We start from the raw sequence: 18,790 nt of genomic DNA, 5'->3' as shown, positions 1-18,790 counted from the left end.
TGTCCCATGAAATAGGAGAGATAAGCCTAATTCTTATTCTTTAAAGTGTTTCCCAGTATTACCTATCAATTAATACTTCATGTCAGATAAGCAAAATTGGGCATCAATCGGCTGTTCGGTTGTAGGGTTTTTAGGGATCAATGGTAATCTTGAACATGCTGTTGGCTTGCGTTTGGAATTCTGAGGGCCAAATCATGCTTAATGTTGCGACTGTGCACATCTGTGGAAGATACGAGTGCAAGAAAAGTTGCTCATAATTTCTGTGTGAAGCAGTTACTTTGTTTCCTACAAGCAAATTGTGGATAAAGATGTGCAACCATTAGTTCAGTATTGTCACATGAACAGAGCCTAGTGAAATTCTTACTTGCATGTGGTAATTACTATACTAATATGCCAAGCGTCCTTGGGAAACTTTATGTAGTTAAAAAAGGTGTTGGATGTCACTATTCAATGTAGATAATGACAAGAAATTCTTCTTAAAAGCATATGCTGGCATTTTAAAAGCTTAGGATGTATTCCAGCTGAGCACAAGATCATGATTGTCATACAAGTTGCTCAAGCCTTACATGAGGTGTATTTGTGCTATTAGGAAAGTAGAAATTGCTTTGCATGGAAAGGCAGGGTATGAAAAAGAAAACTAACAAAATTATTGATATGCAAGTTAAGTACATTATACCAAAAAAGCTAGACTGTAGTATATTTATATCCAAGACATCCATGATCCACTAAGGGCATGTAGAGGAAGAAACGATCAAAGAGAGAGAAAATGAGACGTGCTGTCATGACCCACAATGTATTGCAATATATCAGATTACAATTATGTCTCTTTTATGTGTTACCAGCTTATGATTTTGGAGTTTGATCAGCTCTTTTTGAAAATGTTTACTTAACTACTGTTTCCACATAATATTTTTGTTCAAATTTTTAAAAATAGTCTGTCTTACAGGAGTTTGAATTTTAATTTCAGCATAGTGACAGGCATTGTAATGTTGTACCCTCAAGCTAAAAGAATTACTTAGACAAATACACCACTTAATTTCATCATCTTCTATTTTTGCTAACAAGAAAATTGTGTAAAAGATGTTACAAAATAATTTTAGGCCATTCAGATAGCTGTCAGTATAAACAACCACTGACATAAACAAATTCTTCACTATTCAAAACCTTAGTGGGGTGCAAAAATAGTGGTGAAACATAACAATACTTCCATAACAAATCTATATATATAAAATTCTTTTCGCGTTTGAAACGGAAATTACGTATGACCACGTGATATGGAAATTACGTATGAAACGGAAATTACGTATGACCACACGATATGGAAATTTCCCATGACCACAGAACATATTATAATACAGGAACTAATCACTTGATTTGTAGACGCCATATTTATATCGTCTTTATGAATTGTTATTATTTGTGTGAGAGTTATTTTATTGATGTTGAAAAGAAGTAAACACAAACATGCTGATCTATCCCATACAAGTGCGCCCCGCGTCGTCCTCTCTCAGCCCTCCTGTCTGGACTACAGCGCTGAGCTGTCCGGCGCCAGGCACGTTCTGACAGAGAAGTTTTATTTATTCGTCCATGTGACTGTCGCGGAAACTGCCACATTGTAACTTTTTTTTAGTTGGCAGTACTTGATAGTAGAAGAGATAAGGAAAACAGCTTTGCGTCTTTCTACTTTTTAACTGCGCAGAGCTGTAAACAATGTGAAGACGAGACTGCCTTCAGCGGTGAGGGGTCGTGAGAACAAAGTGGACGCTGGAAAGTGCGGAATGTTGGCCTGCTCCGCTGAGTCGAGAGCTTCGCAGTTTCAGGCAGCGTCCTCTCTTCTTGCACTGTTTGTGACACTTCAAGTCCCCCGTCGGCTCCTGGGAGAGTGGAAATCTTTGCGAATGAGTGTAATCGGTGCCATTAAAGCAGGACTCTGTTTGTAAATTGCCCTGCACGACTAATTACTGTCCCTTAAGGTAAGTTCGGGTCACTAAAACCCCACAATATTCAAGGTTGCTTTTGTGATGAATTATTTTAAGAAGTAAATCACAGGCATGTAGTGCAAGGTTGTCAGGCAGAAATGTAGACGATCACATAGAAAATGTAATTTCTATACCACACCAGTTGTGTAGCTCCTTTCACAAGGGATCTACTACTTACCTGTTGTGTTATAGCGCCTTTAAAATGTACTTTACCCAAAACCACTCCAGTAGTGCTCAATGTATCTTTACTTCTTAAATGTTAATGTTTTACTGTTTAATAACTTATAGACTACATTTTATTTTTTTCCCTTGCAATCAGTGAGCGAAGCCACTGGGTAATCCACTAGTTACAGATAAAAATAATTCATAACAGAATGGCCAAAGCCAGAAATCACTTAGCATATTTCTTAATTTCAAAATCCTAACTAAGCTGAAAATCAAAGCCAAAATTAATGTCTAATGTAGGAAACCCAAACAAAATGATACTACTTAAGAACTACTGAGGGACCAATCCAGAGAAACTGGGAACTGTGGCAAAGGTCAGCTTAAGAATCTCCCTAAGAGTGGACTCATAGTTTCCTGATTAATTGTGGGATATAGTCAAACTAGAGGCCATTCAGCCTTATTAATTAAAGTGAACTAGGGAATAGGTACTAGAGTAACGTTAAAGGAAACTGAAATTAAAGAAACTGAAAATTTCTGAAAAAAGACAATGCAAGGTTGAAACCAGTCCATGAAAGAAAGCTAATTGAACAGAGAGCTGAGATGCACATCCCCATCAATCTGAGAGCAAAACAAAACCATTACATTGATCAAAAATGCACTTAATTACTTCTGATAAGGAAATCAGTCAAACGAAAAACTATAGCCAATAAGTGCATCCCTTTATGGAAGCATTCTTACTCTCTAGTATGCTTGCTTTTCCCATATAACAAGCCAGGGCTCTCCAACTCCTGAAGGACTACTGTGGCTGCAGGTTTTCATACTAACCTTTTTTTAAAATTAGTGACTAGTTTTTGATGCTAATTAACTTTTTTGCCTTAATTTTAATTGACTTGCTATTTAAGACTCAGACCCCTTAATTATTCTTTTTTCATTAATCAGTAGCAAGATACAAAATGAGCCAAAACATTACTGGCATCATCATACAATATCTAAAAATAAAGAGAGGTGAAAGTAATGTTGATCTGCTCAGGTCCACAAAACATGTTGATGGTTTTCTTAAAAAAAAACAAAAAAAAACATAGTTTTGGAAATTTCTGCTATGGCAGAATGAGAGCAGCAGCGAGCCATGGAATTAAATGATGGGTTTATTAACGACAAGAATTGGCTTTTAATTAAGAAAATCATTGGTGGCCCCGAATTAGCTGGACATCTGTTGCCTCCCTTAACATGTAATTTCTGTTTGGGTGCCATTTAAAGAAAAAAATGAAGCAAAAGCAAAATAAATAAATAGACAAGTCAATATTTTAAAATAAAGGAAAGAGAAGTTAATTAGCAGCAAAAACTGGTCACTAATTAAGAAAAGGGTTAGAATGAAAACCTGCAGCCACAGAAGCCGTCCAAGACCATAGTTGGAGAACCCTGCTTTGTGCCATGAGGAAAGCTATGAGATGGATCCAGAAGTATGAATTCATTTTCAGCTTTATGCAGCAGCATTCCTAATCACCAGACAATAATTGAATAATATGGATGAGATTTAATGAATCCTTTGGGGTAGTGAGCCTCTATCAGGTGCTTTGTAACAATTTTAGAAAATACGGTGGTGTTGTGGGTTGCATTACTGCCACAAAGGACCAGTTTCCTGGGTTAAATCCTAAACCCGGTCATTGATTTTGTGAGAGTTTACACGTTATACCCAGAGGGTTTTCATCTAGGTACTCTTTTTTTCTTTTCACATCACCAATGATGCACTAGTTAGTTTAATTAGCATTACCCGAGTGTGTGTATGAGTGGGCCTAGTGATGAACTGGAACCTTGTCCTGGGCTGTATTCTGCTTTGTACCAAGGGCTTTCAGAATTAGCACTGGCCTTCCTTTCTTTGAGAATGTATTGTTACTGTATGTAAGGAGTTTATTACATTTTCAGATGGCACTTAATTTGTCTGTTTAGCAGATTACCTAGAGTGGGCAAAATTTGAAATTAGGGAATATGCATGTAAAATCAAATTAAATGTAAATAAACCTTAAAAATAGATTATTATTATTACAATTGCAGAATGGGGTTTAAAGCTAGAAAATTCATGTGAGAAAAAAATTGTGGGTTCTAATGATCTCATCATTGACAGCATTCACATGGTGTGCAGATTAGTTTTAAAAATACTAATAAAATTATGCTGTTTACAGTGATATGTTAGTAATGAATCCACTTAGAATAAAGCTCTTTTATAATGAGTACTGCATAAAATACACTATATGGTATGTGCAAATTCAAGGATAAGTCTGCCAGGGTGCTGCCATTGTGATGACCTAGGTTTGCAATCATTGAGCCAGAGGTACAGGTGACCTGCTGAAGAAGTGCCACCACAGCAAATAATACTTAGTTAAAAAATAATTTTGAGAGATGATATGGAAGGTTCATACAGAAAATTTCATTTCTCTGATGTAGAATTTTTCTTCTTAGTATGACCATGAAACTGCTAAATGAATGGCAGTTGTGCATGGCAGCTTCAGTGTTGCAATAATACATTTTCTGTTCTTCACCATTTGAAGTCTATGCCTCCTGGCTATTAATGAAAGAAATAACAATCCCACCATACAGTTTACATTACAGTAAATCCATACTGGCCTTAGCCCTGACAACAGATCTGACTTAAGAGTTTCAAATCTTTTTAGTCAGTTGAGCAGCACCATCAGGGCATGTGAAAGCTCAACTCATTGTGATTTAGTCTTATTAGAAAAATACTAAATTGCAACCAATAAAGTATAAAAGAATACAACAAAATGCAAAGACAAAATCATTTCATTTTAATTTTTACATGTATGTAAATTCCAGAAGGGCTAGTAATACATAACAGAATGAGCATGTACAAACATCATTGTAAATTCAGAAGATAAAGAATGTAACAGAGAAAGAATAATAAGGATGGATAATACAGTTTTTGGGAAAAATGTCTGGCACTTCATTTAATGTATTTTATTAAAATCTAACAGAAATGTAGTTAGATCCTTAGACAAAAGACGTGTTTTTTTTTAAATACAAAAATATTAAAGAAAAATAGTTTGTAGCACAAAGTATTTTTGTTAGAATATTTTATTTCTGGTAGGTGTGTGTAAAACAATTTAAATGAGAAATATTGAAGAAAGTGTGACTAAAGTTATATATTTTATGAAAACACAAACAATTTCGTATTGTTATATTTCACATAAAATTAATTGCTTAATTTATGTGTGTAGTGTAATACACCAATAATTATCACCTCTGCACTGGCTCTGTGATCTGCTAATGTGCTGCAGTCTAGAAGCCAGGAATCCTTGGTCACTTTGTCTGTGTTCACACACACAGGAGGGATATTCAGTTTTTCTTTCTTTATTTTTTCTGAATGCACAGTTTCTGATTGGTCCTTTTACCAATACAAATCTCTAGAAAATGACCTATTTTCACTGTGACCCTTTTAATTATAGCTGTTTTTGTTTCATTTGAAGTAATGTTCCAGACTGGAACTCTTTAATTTGTACTTTATTTGAGCAATTTTGAACATGAAATAAATTATTAGGGCAGCATGGTGGCGCCTAAATTGTCCCTAGTGTGTGCTGCCCGGGATTTGATCCTGCCTTGTGCCCTGTGTTGGCTGGGATTGGCTCCAACAGACCCCCGTGACCCTGTGTTAGGATATAGCGGGTTGGATAATGGATGAATGGATGAATAAATTATTATTTATTCATTAACAACTGATCATTTTGTGGCATTCATTCACATGATAAATGATGCAAAGTAGCTCAAATACGTATAAAATGATGCATTTACCTTAGCAAATTAAATACACAACAAGAGAGGAAATGGAGGGAAATAAAGAAAACACATGATAAAACATGTCCATCTAGGCCTTTTTCAACTTGCAGTGTCCCTGCCTTATAGGTGTGGTTTCCACCTACTAAGAATTAAACAAAGCACTCTTTTCAAGCCTTTTCATCTCTCTGTCTCCCACTTTCTTTCTCACTGATGTACAGTCCTTCCTTTTCCTCACCTCAGTAAGTCTTCTTGCCATCTCACATCCCAGCAGTAAGCTTTCTTTCTGAAATGGGCTTCATACAATCCCATCTTGGACCCTCTCTTGGCAATGTCCTGAAACCACTTTCAAGGTGAAGCTGAGGCTATTCACTTTGACTACAGGTACACTGTCCCTTCACTTCTGATCCCCATGGAACCTTTATAGGCTCATTTCTCTAATGTAGCCTCTGAGGTATCTGCCTCCCAGCTGGGCAGTGAGTACTGAGTTTAAAAACAATATGGTCTCGACTCCTATTCCTATTTGTGATTTTGTACTTGCCCTTTCCTATCTTATCTTGGTTGCTTTTTTGCTTTATCTTTCTTAGCTTTGGCATTCTTGGATTTTCTAGGCATTTCAGTTGATTTAAATTATAAAAGATAATCACAATCATCGTACTCAAGCCAGGTGGAAGTTTCCACTAAGGTGTATGATTTTCAAACCCAAACTCTGCAGCCTCTGTGTATTATAATGATGATAATCATGTTTCAATATCTAAAACAATGTGTTACTCATTATATTTTTAATTTTATTACAGAATTAGCATTGAGATATGTTTCTCCTGAGATCCACTGGCGAAGTATTTGCTAATATCTGATATAAGTGAACATTACCATCTAATTACAAATCTGTATATTCAGGTCAGGTTCAATAGCTGTACAGTCTGCAATATGTAGTATTGTTTTCAATTGTAAATTTAACTGAAACTCATTAAGTTTCTTATGGAGTCTTACCCATTAAATGTTTTTTTGTATTCTTTTCAGGTTGTAAAAGGATTATATAACATTTTGGTGAAAAAATGCAAAAAAGCAGACTGTAACTTGAAGCTAAAATAGCAAATATTTCTACAGCTACAGTAAACTTACCAGGTGAACTGATGTAAGCTGGAATAAAGGTGATCCAAACAGCACAGAATATCAGCATGCTGAATGTAATATATTTAGCCTCATTAAAGTTGTCTGGCAACTTACGAGCCAGAAATGCAAGAACAAAGCAAAGTAAAGAAAGTCCCCCAATATACCCTAAAACAGCATAAAAGGCAACATCAGATCCTACATTACATTCTAAAATTATTTTTTCTTTGTAATATTTCAAATTTTGGATAGGGATTGGAGGAGATGATATTAACCATACAGCACAGATAATGATTTGAGCAAGTGTTAAAATAAAAACACTTAAACGCTGCTGGGTTTGTCCAAACCATTTCATTAAGTTATTTCCTGGCAGGGTGGCTCTAAATGCCATTAACACCACTATTGTTTTCCCCAAAACACAAGAGATGCACAACACAAATGTTATGCCAAATGATGTATGACGTAGCTTACAGGACCATCCAGAGGGCTGGCCAATGAAAGTAAGAGAACAAAGAAAACACAAAGCCAATGAAAATAAAAGAAGGAAACTGAGTTCAGAATTGTTTGCCTTTACCACTGGAGTATGTCGGTAGTAGTAAAATATAGTTGCAATAATTATAGTTAAAAATATACCAAGCAGAGAGAGTATAACTAATAGTATGCCCATTATTTCTGTAAACTGCAAAAACTCAATCTCTTTGAAGACACACTGACTCCTTTTTTTGTTCGACCAGTATTCAATAGGACATTTTATACAGTCAATGGCATCTAAAAAAAAAAAAAAAAAAAGGTTACGTTAATCTTACCATTATCACACACATACGATTAAAATGTTGAGCTAATAAAAGTTTTTTAAAAAATGAAAAGGCCTGTTGACCATGGTGGTTAGCACTTCTGCCTCACATCTCAGCACCTGGATTTGACTCCTGGTCGGGTCACTTTATAAGTGGATCTTGGGTGCTTTCTGAGTGTAAGAATTTTCTTTGCATACTTCAGTTTTCTTCCACTATTCAAAAAACAGGCAAATTATGTTTATTTAATTACCTAAGTTGACTGGATATTAGTGAGAATGTGGATGTGCCTTGCAATATAATAGTGTCCAACCCAAAGTTGGACTCTACTTTATTCCATATGTTGCTGGAGCAGACAGCCACTTGTAGCAGCACAATACTGAAGAAAGCAGGATGTTTAATCTAGTTAATGCATGAGGTATATCTTTAAAAAAAATGTCATTTGCCAAGTATGTAGATCACGAAATGATATAAAAAATCCTATTTTTAAACGTTTCTTTCTTCTGTTTTCTTATTCAGTTATTTTGATTCAGAATCACATGGAGCTGGCATCAACCCCAGCTGCAAATTGCAACCAATAATGGACAGGGTACCAGTCCAACAAATGGCATACTCACTTGTGCAGAGTCAGTTTAGTTCATTATAGAACATTTTATAATGTGTTGTGTTTTTACATCCAAAACTTTTAAAATATCACTGTGTGAAAAGCTTGCAACAAGGTAAATTATCGGTCAAAATAGTGAATAAAGATAATTTCTTTTTTAATTACTATCTTCTCTCAGTTAATAGTGAAACGTTTTTCTAGTTTCACATTTTTTTCTATAAAAGAAGTACCTGTCTGATTGCTGATTTCACCTTCAGCACATGGTAGACAGTCGAAGCAGCAGACTGGCTTTCCTTTCTGGACAGCTTTTCGAGTTCCTGGAGGGCAGCTCTCACTGCACACTGATTTAGGCACCTAAAATGAAATGACAGTTGCATGTGTTGTTGGTGCAAACTTTTAAGTTTTCATGGCAGCATTTTGCCATGCAGTAGATGTCAGTTGTTTATTTGATTTAAATGAAATGCTAGATGTTTCAACCAGTTCTGGACACCCTGTCACACACACACATCTACACATCTACATGGGGTCAAATCAGAATTATCAATTCACAAACACATGCTTTTTGGGAATGTGGGAAGAAGCCTGTAGTGCCCGGAGCAAAACCCATGCAGACAGTGACTGAGGTCAGGATTTATGAATCCAGGATGCTGGATTTATGAGGCAACAGCACTTACACTGTTTCTTTTAACCAATATAAAAATCTATGTTACCTTATATTTATAGAATATAAGTAAATTTCAATTTTATTATATGAAAATGTGTATTGATCTTAGAAATATGGTAGGAATAACAGACACTACACCCTAACCATTTCAAAATAAAATCTAGGAAACTATAAGCTAAGGTTTTGTATTAAATGTGTCTAATAGGACAGATCAGAATGACTGCAAGGTTATTAATTCTTGTGGACAACTTAACCAGGATATTTCAAATAAAGTATTTTTTCTAAATTGGGCATTATTGGTGTCAATGTATTGTATTGTAGAAAGTGGATGATAGCTACCAGTTTTTGATTTCCAGTCCACACCATGCTTTTATTGTTCATTTTAAATTCTTGTCCCTTTGGCAATGATGCATCATAATAACCAATTGTGATAAATTCAGTCCCTCCATCTTTACTCCACTGCCAATTTACTAGTTCATATATGCCTGCAGGGTCTCCATTCTTATCAAAATAGACACTTTCTCCATTTGCTGTAGTGAAATTAACTGTTTGTAAAGAGTGTAGCACCTAAAAAGTAATGAGAAACACAGTTTACCTTTAGGGTTTTATAATCACTTGCTGTATTTATTGGTCTTTTTTTGAGCTGCTAACTTCAAATTTTTTAACCTGAATTTCTCACCTGCCATGGCTGGATGCTTGTTAGATTTGCACAAGTCATATTGTCAGGATGAGTATCATAATTTTTACAGCGAAACAGATGATGCAGTGAATAGGCAATGGCATATACTGCTTTGTATACATTGTTTGAAATCTGCAAGTCAGAAACATCTGTGAACTGATTTTTTATTTCTCCCAAATCTTCTGAACCTGAGCATGGGTTAATAACATCAGTTTCATTTTTATTGGGTAGAGTACATTTGAAAACGGTTTCCCAGAACTCTTTCAAAAAAGTGTTGCCTGGTGAATCTGAGGGGTGAACCTTAAGTAGAAACTGTTTCAGGCCTAATATTTCAGCATTGGGAATTGAAAATCCAATTGCTCCTCCAAGAACTTTAAAACCATCTCCAGATGCAAGATATTTATCTGTAATCCAGGATTCACTGCCTATCCATTGTAAACCAGTAATATTTTGTAGGGATAACTCTTTTAATAAAACTGCCATGTCTAAATGGTATGTAAAAGATACCACAACCTTTGATGATGATTTCTTGATGACTCCTACTAGTGCTAGAATTTTATCTCTAGGCTCATTTCTGGAAAAAGCCTCAGAGTACTCGATACAGACACCCTCTTGTTGTGCAACCTGCACAAATGTTGCCATTCCATTGTTGCCATAATCATTGTCACTTCTTATTGCTCCTACCCAGGTCCATCCAAATTGTCTTACAAGCTGTGCCAAGGCTCTGCTTTGATAGTAATCACTTGGTATAGTTCTGAAAAAAGCAGGAAACTCGTTCCTATTGCTAAGACATGCACATGTAGCAAAATGGCTGATCTGCACCAAAAGGAAAAAAAAGAGCAATAATCATTGTGCAGATGGAGCATACAGAAACAGAAACTTTAATAGGTAAAACAAAACTGAACAATCATTTATTTATGTAGAACCATGTTGAAGAACACACAAACCACAAAAGGCATCAGGTTACCATTTATGTTAATTGTCTCAGTTGTCAATGACTGAAGAATCTCCATAACTGTTCTATTCTCAATAAAAATGTGATCAGACATCAGAGGTTAAAATGCTCACACATTATACCAGAGTGAACTTATAAAATGCTCTCAATTTATATCCAATTTGCAAATATTACACCATTTAGGGATAAAAATGATTTGACCTATAGTCACAATCTGTAGCTAATGTGATATGAAGCAAAATCCTGCTCTAAAAATATTACATTTTTGAGTCTGTTGTATTGTATTGCACTTTGCTCTAATCATGTCAGATCTTTTTTAAGCACTTGTAGCTACAACTTCCTATGGCTGAAAATGAAACAAAATGAAGCACCTAATGATAGATTTGATGCATTGTGCCATGTTAAGAATTACATCTAGATGAAAATGAGACAAATACAAATCGAAAAGGAAAGTGGATGGTCAGGAAAACAAGTTCACAAAATAATTAGTCTAAAACATCGTGTTAGGTAGAACAAAACTTCAATAAAAAAACACTTGTGAAATTGCTAGGTAAATTGCAGTCAAAATGTGAAAATGAAATTTAAAAGCACAAGAATCCAAAACCAGGACACAGCAAAGAAGTAAAGGCATATAGTAAATAAACATTAAATTAGGCATCTATTTTACCTAAACTGTGCCATTTACTGCAAGTTAATTGCGTTTCACAGGAAACATGTTACAGATTTGAAATGTATACTTAATAAATTTATGGATCCCTTTAGGCTACAAAAAATAAAAGGGAATTCTCACCACAGGTATGTGAAAAGGTCCAGTTGTTGATGAAATTGCAATAGTAGGTGTAGATGCCGACTCTCCAATGATTGCATGAACAGTATTTTGCTTTTTGCATGATATGTTGCTCTGTTCTTCCTCCTGGTCTTTCATTAGAGTCATTGCCGATTTTATCGACAGTGTTATTGAACCACAAGAATCAAAAATTTTGTATCCCATAGAAATTCCAGGTAGTATATCAGAGCTGTTATTTATTTCTTCTATTGCGAAGATCATTGTCTGTGCAAATTGGAAGTCCCTAAAATTTAAACTTAAACAGACACCATTAATGCTGTATTTTCAAGGTGCATTAATAGTTGGCATTATGCAGTGGCACTAAACAGAGTAATTAATATATAAAGACAGGAAAAGCCTATATATCTAATAGGATTTCTTTATTGGTTTGTCAAAGTGCCAGTTTTAATTGCTAGCTAATAATTATTTTAAATACATAAAACTGCATAAAGAAACATTAACAAAAAAGTAAGTGTCTCACAATTTTCTGACATGTTTCCCCTTCAGTAATCATAATAATCATCATTTGACATTAGTAAAAAAATCACAAAGTAGAGACCTTCACTTTAAGATGTTCCGATATTCCCATAAGTGTTTTAGCACAGTGACTCAATAAACAGTGAGAAAAAATTCAGAACAGGTTTTGAATATAAGACCAAATAATAATTTGACTTCCTCATAACTGGTAACTTTGTTGTTCTTGTTGATAATGCTGCTGACACCAGATCTTTGAAACGCCTGCAAATATCCATCCATCCATCCATTATCCAACCCACTATATACTAACTACAGGGTCACGGGGGTCTGCTGGAGCCAATCCCAGCCAACACAGGGTGCAAGGCAGGAAACAAACCCTGGGCAGGGCGCCAACCCACCGCAGCACCTGCAACTAATTAACTTATTTTAGTTTACTGATTATCAAAGTCATTAATAGTAACACACTCTTAGTCTAATCATTTTTAGGGTTGAATATTGCTCTCAGTGCAGTGGATAATTCTCATAAACTTGAATATGCTTATATCATTCTTATAGAGCATCTAGGGAAATTAGGCTTACAGTACTATATCAACAATAAAACAAAAATATTGAAGAAGAAACATTTTGTTTTTATAAAAATTATAACCAAAGTTTTTTGGTTATAATTTTAGTAACTGCTTAAATCTACCACATTACTAATATTATCCTAATGTGGTTGTAGTAATTTGATTACATTTTTTTTAAATCCACCATCATTTTTTGTAAATGTTTTCTTCAATGCGAAAAAAGGAATTTCAGCTACAATTTTCCTAACTTAAATGTGGTACATAATTAATATTGCTATTGTTTTCATCATCATCATCATTTATTATTATTATTATTATTATTATGTAACGATTACTTTTACAAATAATTGATTATTTTTTCATATATATATATATATATATATATATATATATATATATATATATATATATATATATATATACACTCACACATTTACAGACTTGTACACAGTCTGCAACAACAACATTCTGTGCATAGCATTCTGTATTAACTTGAAGGTTGTACTTACTCTTTACATTTCACTACTTCTGGCATAGTTGTAAAGTTAGCCTTTAAACCTTCCCAACTACTGTGAAATGAAAAGATTCCTCCAATAATAACATCACCTTCTTTTGAAAGTTGTGGATTCCCTGGTTTTCCTTGTAAGATACACTCAGGTTCTTTTGCCTTTGTTACAAGAGCAAGCAATAGTATATTAAAGAGCAGCATTGCCAAGTGATCCTGTTTCAGGATTTATTTCATTGGCCTATTTATACTATATTTACAGCAAGTGTCAGTAAGTATCTAAAAGTGATGTTGATTAAAAGCAGTAAATCTCTAAGGTAGTACAGTTTTAATCAGCTTCAGTAGAGCAAATAAACAAAAAAGAGTAAACAAATTGCTGTCTCTCATCTATGGCATTTTAAATTGTAACTACAGGATAAAATAACCTTTCATACTGTTCTTCTAAAGCCTGTTTTGTAAATTAATTAATTTATTTTTTAAGTGTTTATATATATTCCTATTCTTTGTACACATACACAAAAACACTGTTCCCCCAAGGGCTATGGATAAAGCTAAGTGGAGCATGCTGGAGTTAGAGGGTGCAGAGGAATATTTGGATCATGAAAACTTTGTTCTTGCCAAGTAGATAGTGCATCTGCATCGTGTGTTTTCATGGATCATCATGCAGTCATATTTATATTTATGTCTTCTGTCTGTAAAATACAACTGGAAAATGGGCAGAAAGCAAAGAAATACATAAAAATAGAAGTCTTAAAAATAATTACTTCATTCCATATCATACTATTCTCAAACCAGCTTCCTCCAGTGTAGGGTTATAGGAGGGCCTATCCTGACAGCATTGGGATTGTTACATATTTTCTGTTGTTGCAGAGGATTCTGTGGTACTCAAAATTTCACATGGAACTCCTTTTTGTGATTGCAACCCCATACTTTATTTCAAACTCAAAACAAGAAAAGAAAATGTGCAGAAGTGTTCATTCACACAAGAACATCAAACTTGACTATAGTTTTTCATAAAAGAAGGCACTCCTACCCTGGGAGCCATGGATAAATAAAAATTCAATAATGTCCTCAATGTTGGATCAAGACTTTGGAATTCCCAGCTGGTTTACAACATAGCCTGCAGTGTCCTGAAAGACACACATGGCAAGATAAGTCCATCATGTTGGTGTAAACAATTAAGGCTAGCCAAAATACAATAGAGTACTTTGTAAAAGACTTATTTGTTTTGAGAGCCTAGAGGTCAAGAAATTTCTGTTGCTCTGCCGCTTTGAATTAAACTTTCTAGAGGTCTCAGGTATATATGAAAATAAGAGACACAAGACTAAGCTAGCAGACTCTGTTGTTGCTTTTAAAGAGGTTCCCTTAACAAAAACACAGGAGTTATTTTTATACACTGCTCAGACTCTTTTGATGAGCCAGGCAAAGTGTTTGCATTTTTTAGTCACTGGTGATTGTCTATGTGAAGTTTACACATTCTCCCTACATCTGGTTGGATTGTCCTCAAGATACTCTTCTTTTACTCCCCACATCCTTAAAGATGTGCATATTCTTTTAATTAGCAGGTCCAAACAGACCCCTTTAGAGTATGAGATTGTCCTTAAGTGGGCCCTGCAATAGACTGACTTCTTGTCTTGATCTTCTGCAACAGGCATGAGTCAGTTATGTTACATTATTTTAAATTATGTTATATATGAAGTGTTGACATTGAAAGAAGGTATCAGGAAGAAAGGGAGCAAAAAGAGGCAAGCGTGGTATAGCCCCTTTGGGAGAAGAACTTACACTTGTAATAGGAGAACCCTTTAAATACTACTGTGGGATAATAGCTGACAAGGGGGCATATGCCATTTACTGTATTTGAGGACAGGCAACTTCACTGTCATCACGTATGTCTGGCCTTCTGACTAGAGAGTTGGACTGGTAGAGGCCTTGGTAAATTCCATGAAACTGCAGGTGGAAGCACAATGTAATGATATAGTACTAATGCAAACACATGTTCTTTTATGAGGAACATTTGAGGGTTGAAGAAACCAGGTGTACCTGGTTCATTTGGGACCAAGGAATACAGAGAGACATGGATCTAACAGAGACAACACTGGGTGAAAGGCTACAGGACTCTGAAAGTGATTTTAGAGAATTGCCTTAAAAGCAGATCAAGAATTCAGTATACCATTGGTCCTTGGGTATAGGTGAACTAAATATGGAGTGTAGAGGTGTTTTAGGGTAAGTACTAGACAGGAACAAAGAAAAACAAAACAAAACAAAGGCCATGGCTAATAGATAGAGTGAGACATCAAGAGGAAAGAAAAGGGGAGCTATTTTTGACGTTGTGGCACAGTGTTTAGGTGAGGGGGCAAGTGCATAAACAACCCCATTGGATATATTGGAGGACAAGCATTAAAGATAGACCTAGTCCAAACCAACAATGATATATTTGAAAGGGTATATTTTGTTATTTGGATTGGCATTCCATTCACATTGAAAGTGTTTCTGACCACTGAAAATGAATCATTTTGAAAATGCACCCAAAAGTGTATAAATTACAAAACACAGGGTTTCGCGTAGCAGTGTGGATGGGAAGAATAGATTTTTTAAATGTTTATATATAATTGGCCTGCATTGAGACTTCAGCCTGTTCTGATGACACCCTCTGTGATCTCATGTTTACTGTGAGGATAGTCCCTTCCTGATCTCTTTGCATCAGGCAATGAGTACTTTCCATCCATCCATTTTCCAACCCGCTGAATCCGAACACAGGGTCACGGAGCATTCAAATATTCCAATATTTTGCTCTATTTTGTCGGGACTCCCAATCTATATTTTCTAAGGCCATGGCAACTGCATACTCACTTATGACATTTAAAAGCAGTTGTAATTTTTTTTGTGTTTAGACAAAGAACTAGGTTAAGGGTTTTTTTTTCTCATTCTTTATGCATTTTATTTTAATTTGAGTTTGCTCTATAAACAAACTAAGTGCTTGTCTGTGCATGCCCAATAGGGTAGGTTTATGGTACACATTTTTAGCATTTCAATGTGGATGACAAACTTCAAAAACAATCTGAAAACATTACTGTGGACAGAAAACTTCTAAAATGAAAATGGCCTTATCAATTTGTTTTCTGTTTATTAATTTGGTACATTGTTTTTATTTATACCTCCCTTATGTTTATTCTTTGTATAGTTTCATTCTTTCCTAGATGAATTATTTTGTCTCTTTCTCTAATTTTGAGATCACTTATCTTGTGGGGACAGATGTGATTCGTAAACGAGAATACCGTCTGAGGACAAAAAAGTTGTAGTGAATAGAAGCAAAATTTGTCACTGCAATCGCTACACTCACAGGGCTTCCTCCAGCCTTGTCAGTGGTTTACTGGTGTTGTTAGGCAGATTTGATGATTCTGATGTTTTGAGTGCTGAAATCTGCATCTACTGTGGTTCTTTGTTATCAGCTCTGTAACGGCAGTCCTTTTGATGATGTGTGACACACCGTTTATTTCAAATGCATATTTTGCAGTTCATGTGTTCTCAAGCATAGCTGGCAATTGTTTTTCGACTCCTACACTATTGTTGTAATGGTGAACAACAGAAAGTACACACGACACCTACAACAACATATTCTTCATGTTTGTTTACTACTCGCTCATTGATGTCTTTGAATGCCACTTTATAATCTGATGTTACATAAAATTTTTTTGCTTGCAACAAGTTGTTTATTCTTAACATGTTTTGGCAAAGGCGCTTTATTGGCGTGGACCCGACACAGGCTGACACCAGAGGCACGGGTAAAATAAACTATTTTTTCTTCAGCCGTGGGGCACGTCTTCCCCGTATCCCACAGGCCCTACACAGTCCCCAAAACACACAAAGAAAAATCTCCCCAAATCACACTCTTTGTCTTCCTCCACTACTCCTCCCAGGCAGCTTTGTCCTTCTCCTTCCGACTCTGGCGCCCTGAGTAGTGGCTGCAGACTCCTCTTATAGCCCACCCACAAGTTCTGCAGGTGCTCGTTAACCTACTTCTGGCTGCACTTCTGGGTGTGGCTACGCTCCTGCCCAGACGGGCTCGTTAGGCCATGCAGCTCTATGCAGCTTCCTCTGGCAGAGGCCATGGAGCCCAACCAAGATGAGCTCCGGTGTTCCATGAAAGTGGCCCCGATGCAACCCAGGGGGGCTGCCAACAAAGGTTCCAAGGGATGTAGCGTGGCTCCCATGGCTGCTCCCCCGAGATCTAGTAACAAAGGGGCATCCTGGCCGGGCATGGGTCCTGGCCGTCCGTCACAATGTGCAATGTACTCGCTGCACAAGCAACACCCATTTGTATGCCTTAATAGATTTTTTAGGATACTTTTCAACAACAAACAGTTCATAATAAACCACTGCTTCCTCTCTGTCGGACAAAGTTAACAAGAGCAAGACTGCTCTTTGCAGTTTGAAATCACCGCTCCTAATTGAGTGCTGCCTTTGTGAGGTGTTGGATTGGTTTAGAAATGAGACATTCAGTGAGCAATTCTACCACCCACTTTTAAGCAAAATTCACTCATGGCCATCTTCAGATGTATGTATTATATGTCTGGCTTCAGCAAAACTATGAGAGCAATATTCATTGTTTGATAAAAATATCAACCGTCTTTGCTGAAATAAAAAACAAAAATAAACAGGTGCTGAAACCTTATCTACAGGGACAAAATTGAGCAGCTTAATCAGTACTGAAGGATCGGCGCTCAAGAGACGGAATGCACCCACTGAAAGGGAGAGTGAGTACAATCGTGAAGGAGTCTGCCCTAGGGATCCGAGGAATGACTACAAGTGCGGGAAGGAAGATGGGAGGACAAATGACCCCGAGCGGTCTGGCAGGTGCCGGTGGAGGTAGCCAAGACAGGGGTCGGTAGTGTGAGAACCGTCTGAACCGGCTGAAGTCTCTCCCGCTGAGCAATCCTTGAGTGAGCTGGAGAGACTGAGAAGGAGCTGTGCTTGGCTGGTGTGATCCCAAATGTCTGCTGCAGGTTTTAATCTCGTTTTAGCCTTGTTTTAAATATCTGGATTTTATCTGATTTTATGGATTATTTATTTATGGACACTTGAAGCACTGCACTTTATTTGGGCACTGTTTTGTTTTTGGATTGCTAATATTGAATAAAAGCACTTGCGCCTTTGTCCACCACCCTCTTGCTTCGTTTGGTGCCCTCATTGTCCTCATTAATTAAACAGGATGACTCGGCTAAAGGATACAGCTGAATTATCAACACATCTCATGTCTCACAATAATAAAAGTGTTTATAAGTGTTTGTTTCTCTAATGCAAGCAGCATTACAGTTTGCATAAACTTCACATAAAAGTTGTCAGTTATACATGTACACTTTGTATAGATTTATGCAGAAGGGTGAGGAATCACATTATTAATAATAATAATAATAATAATTATTATTATTATTATTATTATTATAATCATTGTGTTTTAGTAGATCAACTCATTCCTAATAGTGACTAGTGCATCCTCTTACTGAAGTGCTGCTTGCAGGAATCAAGTCCACATATATGATATGGGAGGGCCAAAAAAAGATTATAATATTTAGGTCATAGTACCTTGAAAAGAGTTGATGTCTACATCAATGAAGCATGTAACACTACTCTATAATCAAGGTCTTGTATCCATTGTTATGTAAACCTAGTTACCAATAGATAG

At 36.0% G+C, this 18,790-nt stretch overlaps 1 protein-coding gene across 1 annotated transcript; it reads right to left on the bottom strand.

The window, feature by feature from the left end:
• Positions 1 to 6,906: 6,906 nt before the first annotated feature.
• LOC114643310 (extracellular calcium-sensing receptor-like) lies at positions 6,907 to 13,288 on the bottom strand. The gene is made up of 6 exons (XM_051923777.1): positions 13,112 to 13,288; positions 11,524 to 11,815; positions 9,779 to 10,594; positions 9,439 to 9,666; positions 8,666 to 8,789; positions 6,907 to 7,808 (listed from the first exon to the last, which is right to left on the bottom strand). Exons 1-6 carry the CDS (start codon positions 13,135 to 13,137, stop codon positions 6,907 to 6,909), a joined length of 2,388 nt encoding a protein of 795 aa, XP_051779737.1. The 5' UTR covers positions 13,138 to 13,288.
• Between the last annotated feature and the right edge of the window lie 5,502 nt (positions 13,289 to 18,790).

The sequence above is a fragment of the Erpetoichthys calabaricus genome, chromosome 2 (assembly GCF_900747795.2).
Source record: "Erpetoichthys calabaricus chromosome 2, fErpCal1.3, whole genome shotgun sequence".
Taxonomy (NCBI): Eukaryota; Metazoa; Chordata; class Cladistia; order Polypteriformes; family Polypteridae; genus Erpetoichthys; species Erpetoichthys calabaricus.
Note: the sequence above shows the minus strand (reverse complement) of the source record. Positions and strands in the feature narration are given on the sequence as shown.

Coding starts and splice junctions, on each gene's coding strand:
- LOC114643310 (XM_051923777.1), bottom strand. CDS start 13,137: ATGCCAGAAGTAGTGAAATGTAAAGA. Junction 9,667..9,778: donor CAAGCATCCAGCCATGGCAG/GTGAGAAATTCA, acceptor ATTACTTTTTAG/GTGCTACACTCTTTACAAAC. Junction 8,790..9,438: donor GGACTGGAAATCAAAAACTG/GTAGCTATCATC, acceptor ATTTCATTTTAG/GTGCCTAAATCAGTGTGCAG.